The sequence below is a fragment of the Rhincodon typus genome, chromosome 12, assembly GCF_021869965.1.
Source record: "Rhincodon typus isolate 14 chromosome 12, sRhiTyp1.1, whole genome shotgun sequence".
Lineage (NCBI taxonomy): Eukaryota > Metazoa > Chordata > Chondrichthyes > Orectolobiformes > Rhincodontidae > Rhincodon > Rhincodon typus.
The window spans coordinates 52,299,648-52,310,737 of NC_063343.1; the positions used below are offsets into that span (position 1 = coordinate 52,299,648).

Consider the following 11,090-nt stretch of genomic DNA (forward strand, 5'->3'; position numbering starts at 1 on the left):
GGGTCATGGGTAGTGTAAATAGGCAAGGTTTTTTCTCCTGGTGATAGGGGAGTCCAAAACTAGAGCATATAGGTTCAAGGTGAGAGGGGAAAGATATAAAAGGGACCTAAGGGACAATGTTTTCATGCAGAGGGTGGTGCCTCTATGGAATGAGCTGCCAGGGGAAGTGGTGGAGGCAGGTACAATTGCAACATTTAAAAGGCATCTGGATGGGTATATGAATAGGAAGAGTTTAGAGCATTTTGGGCCAAATGCTGGCAAATGGGACTAGATTTATATACAATGTCTGGTTGGCATGGATGAGTTGGACAGAAGGGTCTGTTTCCATACCGAATATCTCTATGACTCTATGACAAACCCCTGCTAGGTCTATTCAAAGACGACAGTACCACCCAAAGCTTCGGGCCAAATTAGAGCAGTGGGCTCTAATACTAGGTGCATATAATTACGAGTTGGAAAATCAACCAGGAGGTCAAGTAGCAAGTACTGATGCATTGATCCCCTTCCATCTGGCAGATACACCACCGGTGGTACCCCCACTGGAAGAGTCCCAAAAAGGTTTTAAATTTTTTGGGCACAGTTCCAGTCACAGCTGACAATATCAGACTTTGGACGCAGAAAGATCCTGACCTGGCAAAACTGAAACAACTGGTGGTGATGGGGGAAACCAAAGGGGCTTCACAACCAGGACTGAAACCTCTTTGGACCCGGAGAGACCAGATCACAGGAGAGGACAGAATTTTATTAAGGGGAGCAAGAGTGATTGTCCTGAGCAAAGGTTGCCACCAGATCCTGGCTGAACTCCACCAGGGTCCTCCGGGGTTTTCCAAAATGAAGATGTTGGTGAGAAGTTATATCTGGTGGCCAGGTTTGGATGCAGACATAGCCGCTTTGATGGGGCAGTGCCAACAAGGACAAAACTTACCGTCTGCTAACCAGTCATTACTCCCTCGTATGCTTTAGTAATACATGTCGATCTCTTTGTGGGACTTCATTGGAAGCCTTCTGAAAGTGCAAACAAACCACATCCACTGGCTCCCCTTAACTCTGCTAGTTCCATTCTCAAATAATTCCAGTAGATTTGTCAAGCATGATTTCTCTTTTGTAAATCCGTGCTGAGTCTGTCTGATCCTGCCACTGCTTTCCAAGGGCTGTGCTATTAGATCTTTTTTCTGATTGGTCTCCTGGAAAGAAAACATTGTTTGAATACATATTGTTTTCCTGTCCCTCATCTAGCGGCTATTGTGAAACAATGGGGACTCTTGATCTTGAATATCGTACAACATATAAACATTTTTTTAATCTTTATTCATTTATGGGATGAGGGCATCACTGGTTAGGCAGCATTTATTGCCCATCCCTAATTGCCCAGAGGGCAGTTCAGAGTCAACCACATTGCTGTGGGCCTGGAGTCATATGTAGGCCAGACCAGGTAAGGATGTCAGTTTCCTTTCCTAAAGGACATTAGTGAACCAGGTTTTTCCTGACAATTGATTCATGGTCATCATTAGATTTTTTTGAATTCAAATTCCACCATCTGCTGTGGCAGGATTCGAACCCGGGTCCCCAGAATGTTGTCTGGTCTCTGGATTAACAGTCCAGCGATAATACCACTGGGCCATTGCCTCCCCCAGCAGAAGGCAGAAGGAAACTGCCCTCCAATGGGCTCTGTCATTTCCTTGATTATGTCAATTGAGTGAATGCCATTGTCTCCCTTGTCAACTTGGAACTGGTAATTAAGTGATCAAGCTCTTTGTTGTGTAGGGTTGGCTTTAGTTTAGGATTTGAAAAGCTTTGTCTTTCTTGTCTTGGGACCAACTACCTGTGCTTTGAACAAGATCCCTTTTCCCAAAATCCGCGGCAAGAACCTTGGATTAAAATGATAACCCTTTTGCCTCCAGGGGAAAGCCAACCATGGGTGGCTGTGCTGCACAAGATGGGAGGAAGAAGAATGCCAGAGCTATAATGGTAGGGAATTGTAAGCAGAACAGGCAGGCATTTCTGTGGATACAATGGAATGTATTCAAGAAGGGAATAGTCGAGAGGGCAAACATGTTCCAATAAAGATAAAAGGTGGGACTGTAAATCCACCAAGCTCTGGATATCAAGGGAAAACAAGATTGGATAAAGAGAAAAAGGAAGCCTTATAGCAGGTACCAAGGGCTCAAAACAGCAAAAGCCTGGGAAGAATACAGACTGTGCAAAAGGAAACTTCGGAAGAAAAATGTCAGGTAAAATAAAAGGAACATCCGAAGTTATGTTACAAGTACATGAAGGGTAAAAGGATAACTAGGCAAAAAAATAGGGCCCATTAAGGGCCATAGTGGTAATTTGTGTGGAGAGCTGGAGGACAAAGGTACAGTTCTGAATGTATACTTTTTGTCAGTGTTCACTAGTGAGAGGGCTGATGTAGGTATAGAACTCAGGGAGAAGGGCTGTGATATACTAAAAGAAATTAGCATAGACAGGAGGTTCAGAGTAGTTGGCAGGCTTACAAGTAGATAAATCTCTAGGGCCAGATGAAATATATCCCAGGCAAGGGAGAAATAGTAGGGGCATTGCAATAATTTTTAATTCCTGTCTGGCCACAGCAGAGGTGCCAGAGGACTGGAGGAAAGCCAATGTAGTACAGTTATTCCAAAAGGGAGCAAGGGATAAACCAGGAAACTACAGGCTGCTCAGTCTAACCTCAGTGGTGGGGAACCAAGCAATTCTGTAGAACAGAATTAATCTGCACTTGAAGGGGAGGGATTAATCAAGAACACCCAGCATGGTCTTATTGAGGGATGATCATCCTGACCAACTTGATTGAATGTTTTTGTAGAGCTAACCAGGTATGGCGAAGAGGACAATGCAATTAATGTAGTCTACTTGGACTTCAGTAAGTTTTTGACTAAAGTCCTCACAGGAGACTGATTGCAAAAGTAAGAGCCCATCAGATCCAAGGAGATTTCACCAGTTAGATCCAGAATTGGCTGAGTGGCCGGAAGTAGAGGGTGATAGTTGAGGGGTGGTTTTGTGTCTGGAAGCTTTTGCCCAGTGGGGTTCCACAAGGCTCAGTGTTGGGCCCTTGCTGTTTGTGGTTTCTATAAATGATTTAGACTTGAATGTAGAAGGATTTATCAGTAAGTACTAACGATCAGGGGGTCCTTGGTGTGCATGTCCACTGGTTCCTAATGTAGCTGCAGAGGTAGATAAAATGTTTAAGAGGCCTTATGACAAACTTCCATTATTAGTCAAAGCATAGAGCTTAAGAACAGGGAGGTTATGCTGGAACTACATAAAAAATTGGCTAGGCCACAACTAGAGTATTGTGTGTAATTCTGGAATCCACATTATAGAAGGATGTGATTGCTCTGGAGAGGGTGCAGAGGATATACCAGGATGTTGCCTGAGCTGGAGAGTTTTAGTTATGAAGAGAGATTAGATACCAATACCCACCACTCCCTACCTGCACTCACCATCCCAGCTACCTTCCCCAGCCCCATCCCTGCTCCCTCTATTTATTTCAGAGCTCTCTTCCCCCTCCCCCATTTCTGAAGAAGGGTCCTGACCTGAAACATCTGCTTTCCTGCTCCTCTGATGCTGCCTGGCCTGCTGTGTTCCTCCAGCTCCACACTGTGTTATCTTAGATTCACTGGGGTTGTTTTCTTTGGAGCAGAGGAGACTGAGGGAGGACATGATTGAGAGGTATAACATTATGAGGGGCCGAAACATGGTAGACAGAATGGAATATACCGCTTGAGAAAACCGTAGACATTTGGTATGCAGCACCATGTCATGGTGCTTTAGACCCACCAGCATTATCCTAATTGGTATTAACTGACTTAAGAAATCGGCAGCTTGCACAGTTGAGTTCAGTTTCAATGACAGCATGCATACCCAAGTAGATAATGGTGCCGTCAGCCATCAGACAATTCTATCAAACTTTGGATACTGAGGATGAAAAGATTAAATAAGCCCTGTGCAGAGACAGCCAGTGTTCTTACACAATTGACTCACAAAAAGATACCTTGATGGGGAAGAATTCGATCTTTCACTGAAATATTCAGAGCATGAAAATCACTGCTGAGTTATTAGCTGAGGAAACAGTCTGCTAAAATCAATGAGTAAACATTTGAAAAAGAATCTCTAGAGAAAGAGAGAGAGTGAACACAAACGTTCGTTAAATTTGATGAATATGATGGAACTGAAAGTTCTTGTTAAATGGAGATTGCCTGGAGCACGATGATGATCCTTTGAACGAAAGGTGACAAATCAATGGAAATGAAAAGGCAAAACTGAAGCAGTCAACATCCAGCTAGTACGAATATTTGCGGAGGTTAAAACTATTAGGCAGGTGACATATTCTGATCATTCCACTATTGACAGGTTGGCAACCTGACATTTTCCTGTGTTATACACCATCTGCCAAATGTTTTAACTACTCACCTAACCTTTCTCTGTCTCTTTACGCACTACATAAGTTGTTTTACTACCTATCTTTGTATCATCAGTACATTTGGCTACAATACAGACATTGCCTTCATCCAAATCATGAATGTAGATTGTAAATAATTTGAGATTCCAACACGGATCCCTGAGTTACTCCGTTAGCTACAGTTTACCGACCATGAAAAATACCAATTTATCCTGACCCTCTTTTTCCTGTTAGTTAGCCAATCATCTATGCATTGAAATCTATCATTGGCCCTTATCATCTGTAGTAGCCTTTTATGTCGCACCCTAATAAATGCATTTTGAAAATCAAAATGCACGACATCTATTAATGCCTCTTTATCTACCCTGCTTGTTACATCCTCAAATTAATCCCATAAATTTGTGTAAAATGATTTTGCCTTTTTTAAAATTATGGTGGTTCTGCTATATCATTTTCTATTACCACCTTAATAATAAATTTTAACAATTTCCCAATGACAGACATTACAGTAACTGGGTTATGGTTTTCTGCTTTCTGTCTCTACCCTTTCTTGAATGATGGTGGTATATTTGAGGCTACATGAAAACATGATGAATGGATTTTTCCCTGGGAAGCACCAAGCATCAGAGGAACCTCAATGTGCATGTCCACCAGTCTCTTAGGGTAGCAGGATGGATGGATAAAGTGGTTAAGAAGCCATATGGGATATTTGCCTTTATTAGGTGAGGTATAAAGTTTAAGACCAGGGAGGTTATTTTGGAAGTGTGTAAAATGTTGGTTCAGTCACAGAGACTATTGTGTACACTTCTGAAATTCACATTAATGGAAGGAATATGGACTGCATTGGCAAGGTTATAGAAGATATTTACTTGAGCTAGAGTTTCAGTTATGAAGAAAGACTGGACAGAGTAGAGTTGTTTCCCTTGGAGCAGAGGAGATTGGTGGGTGTGTTTTGGTGGTCATGAATAAAATTATGAGGAGCAGAGACAGAGTAGATAGGAAAAACTTTTCCCCTTAATAGTGGGGGATAATGATCAGGTGACATAGGCTTAAGATAAGAGGAGGTGGTTTAGAGGAGATGTGAGGAAAAGTGTTTTCACCAAGGGAGATGGGAACTTAACTACATGTAAGGGTGGTAGAGACAAAAAGCCTCATGTAGTAGTATTTAGATGTGCATTTGCAATGACAATGTTTATAAGGCTATGGGCCAAGTGCTGGAAAATGAGGTTAGAATAGTTAGGTGCTTTTTTTTGAACAGTTTGCTCTCAATGGGCCGAAGAGCTTTTGTCTGTACTGTAGACCTCAATGACTTTCCAATCTGCTGAGATTTTTCCAGAATCTAGGAATTTTGGATTATTATAACCAATGCATTAAATATATCTGCAGCCATTTCCTCTGAGAAGTAATGATGCAGACCATGAGCTCTTGTCACATTTATTCCCATTCGTTTGCATAGTACTTCTACCGTAGTGATTATAATTGCTTGAGGTTCCTCTCTTCATTTGTTCTACTATTGTCTTCAACAATATCAAGATAGAAACAAAATACTTATCAGTTTATTCACAGGGTCCATCAGTTTTTTTTGTGAAATGTGGGTGAGCCAGTAGAAACATCTCATTATTTCCTTTCTGTTAACAATCTTTTCTGTTATGCAGATGACACAGGAACAGTACTTGACTCAACGAGACAACATCCAGACCTCAGAAAACCAATATGTCTACAAAATCGGGATTTATGGTTGGCGAAAGCGGTGCCTTTATTTTTTTGTCCTCCTCTTGATGATTCTGCTCTTGGTGAATCTCGCTCTGACAATATGGATCCTGAAGGTCATGAATTTTACGAAAGTAAGTAGTCCTTATCAAAGCTAACAGGAATTAAGGATTTGTATATATGCAAGCAATGTATGATGGTTTCCCTAAAGAATGTCTCCTTTATCATACGGGCCATAATTCGCAGGTTGACAAAAATCCCGAATTAAAAGTTGTCGGTAAAATGAAAGCCTGCTGATAAAAATAATGCAAAGTTCATGTACAAACACTAAGTGTGCAAAATATACTGAAGTAATTTTACTACTTCTTAGATTACATGGAAATAAAATCCTTTATCTTCAATCTAATGGTTCCTCACTTGCTGAAATTATAGGCTTTGATACTGTTCCGGTGAGCCCAGCAGGCATAAACTAGCCGGTCAACCTGACCTCTGACAACAGGATCAAATCAATTACAAGAGCCAAGAGTTTGTAATTGAAGCCTTTGTAAAACAATGACAGCTTGAAAAGGAAGACTGATGGGGTAGACTTTGACAGAATTGGCTTTTAAGCAGCCACCTGATTGTTCCACCTAGTCCATTTTGCTGGCCTGAACTTATTAGCATAAAGCTGGTGAGTTGAAGGTGGAAAATGAATGCCGTTGTATAGCCTGTAATTGTACCTGCACAATAGACCTAGCTGATACTGAGACCATGTCAATGGTGGATCCAAAGAAGGTCCACTCTTGTGAGAAGGAATTCTCAGCATAGCAGTTTTGTTAATTGTTTTATTGAAATTAGAGTGGCAACCCTGCTTCTCCTGTACCCACAATTAAAGATGAAGCCTTACCAGTCGGACAAGCAACTATACCTATGAAGCCCATGTGTAATGGCCAGTGCATGCATCCTAGAATGCTGAATTCCTTACAGAATGATTGTGTTGCCTGACTCAGTATGGCCTTACAAGTTAGCATTGGCTGGATTGGCAGCAAATCAGGGTGATCATCATTTTCCAATCATCGCAATGGCACAGCTTGCTTGTCCCTGTCGGTGACACCAGCGGAAACTGTTTGCCTCTGCGTTCTTGTGATGATGATCAGAAGAAAAATGAAGAATTGTGGCATAGTTAGAGCAGAAGGGACAAGATTTTGCAGACAAATGCTTCTGTTCAAGGCAGAATGAAAATATGAAACAGACTGACGAAGTTGCAACATGAAAGCATTTTTGATTAAAATAAACCAGATGAATGACCAGAGAGGAAGAGCTCACCCTCTGCAATGACGACTTTTGATTTAGTCCTCCTAAGTGTCTCTGCAGCATTTTGAGTGGTTAAAGATATTGTGCTCATTCATTAACTAGCTTTGTGGGTCTGTCACCATATGCTTCCTTTCCTACATATTCAATTTTAACCAGCAGTAGCTTCTCTTCCCTAATCACTGTTAACTCAGGAGCTCGCATTTCCTGCCACCACACCTTCTCACACCCTCCCCATCCACTCCCCCACCACCACAACTCCCGCCTCAAGAACCTTTCTTCTGTTCAGTTAACTTCTTCATCTGTAAATGCCCATTTCAACATGATCTGTAACTTCCACATTACCATCGACTGGCTCTGTGTTAGCAAACTGTTTGTCTGATACTCAGATATAGATGAGCTGTGACTTCCTCAAACTCAAAGTTCAGAAGACTAATGTAATCAACTTTGGCCTCTGCCATAAACTCTGCTTTCTTTTACTTTTTCAGGAAATTCCTTAGATTGTTTGCAACCTTAATATGATGTTTGCTTCTAACTTTAGTATCAGTGTCCATATCCTCTCCATCATAAATAGTATTATATATAAATAACTGGTTCTGCATATCTACTTTTCAATTGCTATTTACCTCTTGTCACATTCATACTTAATTACTCAAATGCACTCCTTGTTGATTGCTTTTCCTTCATTGTCCATAAATTCCAACTTGTGAAATATGTGCTGAATATGCTGTGTCCCACATTTTGGTTAGGTTTATGTTGAGAGCAGTGACTGATCAGGAAAAATATTGACTGCTTGATCCCTATATGTCCCACCATATATATGCAGCATAAAACCATAATTTTTTTTCCAAACCTCTTCAGTTCCAAAGACGAGTCATACGGGATTGTGATGTTAACTGTGTTTCTCTCTCTATAGATGCTGCCAGACCTGCTGAGTTCCTGCAGCACTTTCTTTTTAATTTCAAGCCTACAGCATCCACAGAATTTTGTTAATATTGTGTATAGGTATTTCATGGAATATCCTGAATATCTCCTGACAATATTTGGGCAGCACTACTATCTGATGAACCACCATCCACTCTTCACCTGCAAGTCTGTGAAGAGGTCTCCATTTACTCACCAGAATCCTATTTTTAATGCAGCAGAATTCTGGAATTTCCTCTGCTTCAGTCTCATTTTGAGCCAATAGTGCTACTTAGCTCTGAATTAGGTTGCTGAGCCTCAAACTGAGAAGAGATATTGAATATTTATTTTCGATTTTCCCAATTCACAACAACAGCTTCAGATAGCCAGATATCTGATACTGGTGTTAATATGACTTCCAATGGTGGGATTTGTTTAGGCATTGCTTAGGTCACTACACACAAAGAAAAAATAATCCCAACCCTTCTCCAGCAACTGCTCGGTTTTCTTAACCTTGCTTGGTGTTTGTGACAAGAGGGTAAGTCACTACTTTCCATCCAGCCAAACCAGTTTTCAGGGATACATCAACACCATCCATCAGTAAACTATGGGCCAACCCCTACAGTTACCATTCCAGACATTAGGTCACACCCAGGTGCACCCAATACAAAAGTATAGTCCTATCCAATACTGTTCACTGAAACTTCAGCATTCAGTGTGCTCTCTACTGGAAAAGTCATGTTTTTCCAAAGCAAAAAAGTTTGGGTGACTCATATTTCCCAAAGTATAACAAATAAAATCAAACAAAGAACTGTGTATGCTAGAGAGCTGAAAAGAAAACAGAATTTTTGTTCCAAACGATAACAGTAGGTTTAACAGCCTCCCTTATTGAAATAACGAGTTGCTTTTCCCTTGGAACAGAATTCCATGTGACTCTCAAATATCTTCTTCACATCCTCTGCATCAATACTCTTGCTTCTTTGTGGCCTGACAGCTGCATTCAGAGGTACAACTTCATCCATCACACTCTCTGTCAGAGTCCCTTTCGCTGCATTGACCTCATGTACCCCAATAAGTCCCATGGGTTTGCCCTGTAAGTTCCAGCAATCTCCTCCTGTCTTACAACCTTGTTTGGCTGTGAGAGTGACGGATAAAAGGATTGGACTTGTGTACAAACTCAATCATCAGCCGGGTCAGCTGTTTATCTTGTTGTCAAAACCTCCTGGAGAACCCTTATGTGGGTGTGTTCCAATGGAGGGAGAGAATTTTAAAATTCTTCCAGGACAATTATTTCCCGATGGATCTCATAGATGACCTCTACCATCAACGGCTGCATCAAATTATAAAAGTCACTCTGCTTTATCCTTTCAAATTCTAAATAAGTCTGTCTCCGTTACTGCAAGAGTTTCTGAAATTTCTGTCCGCAAACATTAGAGACTAACTCATAAGCACCCAAGAACAGTCTTTTTTGTGATCCCATCTAATGAAACCTCCTCAGAAAGCATACCCATAAACTTCATGAGGCCTGTCAGTAAGCCTGCTTTGCACGAGCAGTGTCAGCTTTCTGCTGTTTATCTGCTTAGCTATCTTTTGAAGAGAAATTAATCTTGAGTCTACACTCTTTCAAACTTCAAGAGTGTTTGCACAAATTTAAAATAATTCCTCACCAAATCTTGAGTTGGAATCTAAACCTTTATGAGAAGGATTATTTGTGCCAATTTTTTAAAACCATATTCCCTTTCTCTGTTTGATTTCCCCCCTCCTGCTTCTTATTTTATCCTATTCAATTAATGTTTCAACTTCTTAAATGCTCTTTTGTTTTCCTCATTTTGAAGTGTTCTGTCTTTTTCTGTTTCCTTAAGTTTAAGTTTTCACACTGCTAATTCTCTTTCCTGTTTTAGTTTTGGTATTTAATTTTGGTATTTTACCTCTTCCACTTCGAGCTGATTCAGCTGCAACTGAATTCTAATGAATTCAGTCGAATTACCGTCCTGATTGTCTTTTTCTTCTTCCAACGTCAAATGCTGGGCTATTACCTCAATTACATATGCTTTGATAGCTCCTGCTTTTAACATTAACTCCAACATTTGTGCCAATGCAACTAGCCAAGCCTTGGATAATATCTGAAAATAACTCAGTTAAATCTTCCCTTTCCAGAAAGCTTGGAGCAACTGACAAGGCCATTTGCTTTTTAATACATATCACAGAATTCACCATGAAAATCTTAGCCAGCCTTAATATTAGCAAATTTAAGCATTCACATTTGGCTGTGGATTTGTAATCCCACAGGAGCCCCAAATTAGAAGAGTACAGCACAAGAGCAGGCCCTTCCACCCCAATATGTTCGTGCTGACCATGATACCATTCCAAACTGCCTGCAATCCCATCTGCCTGCTCATGGTCCATATACCTGTATTCCCGGCCTGTTCATGTGTCTGTCCAAATGTCACTTAAATGTTGCTATCGTATCTGCTTCTACCGCCTACCCTTGCAACAAGTCTCAGGCGCTTACCTACTCTCAGCATATAAAACTTGCTATAAAAGCACGAGCCAAACAGAGACATGCCAGGGAATTCCTGGAGGCCTGGCATTCCAACTGGAACTCCATCAACAAATATATTGAACCAGACCTGATGTACAAACCATTGCAGAACAGAACGGGAGGTAATACCAACCAGAGATAGTAGGAACTGCAGATGCTGGAGAATCCGAGACAACAAGGTGCAGGGCTGGATGAACACAGCAGGCCAAGCAGCATCATAGGCTA

At 41.1% G+C, this 11,090-nt stretch overlaps 1 protein-coding gene across 5 annotated transcripts in view; it reads left to right on the forward strand.

Annotated features, from left to right (window-relative positions):
- The window catches only part of sgcd (sarcoglycan, delta (dystrophin-associated glycoprotein)), a 216,851-nt gene that overhangs the window by 60,085 nt on the left and 145,676 nt on the right, over positions 1–11,090 (forward strand). For all 5 annotated transcript variants that reach the window (XM_048603739.1, XM_048603738.1, XM_048603737.1 and 2 more), the window contains one exon: positions 6,076–6,264. In XM_048603739.1, coding sequence (XP_048459696.1) covers positions 6,076–6,264 — 189 coding nt within the window. The remainder of the gene's footprint in view (positions 1–6,075; positions 6,265–11,090) is intronic.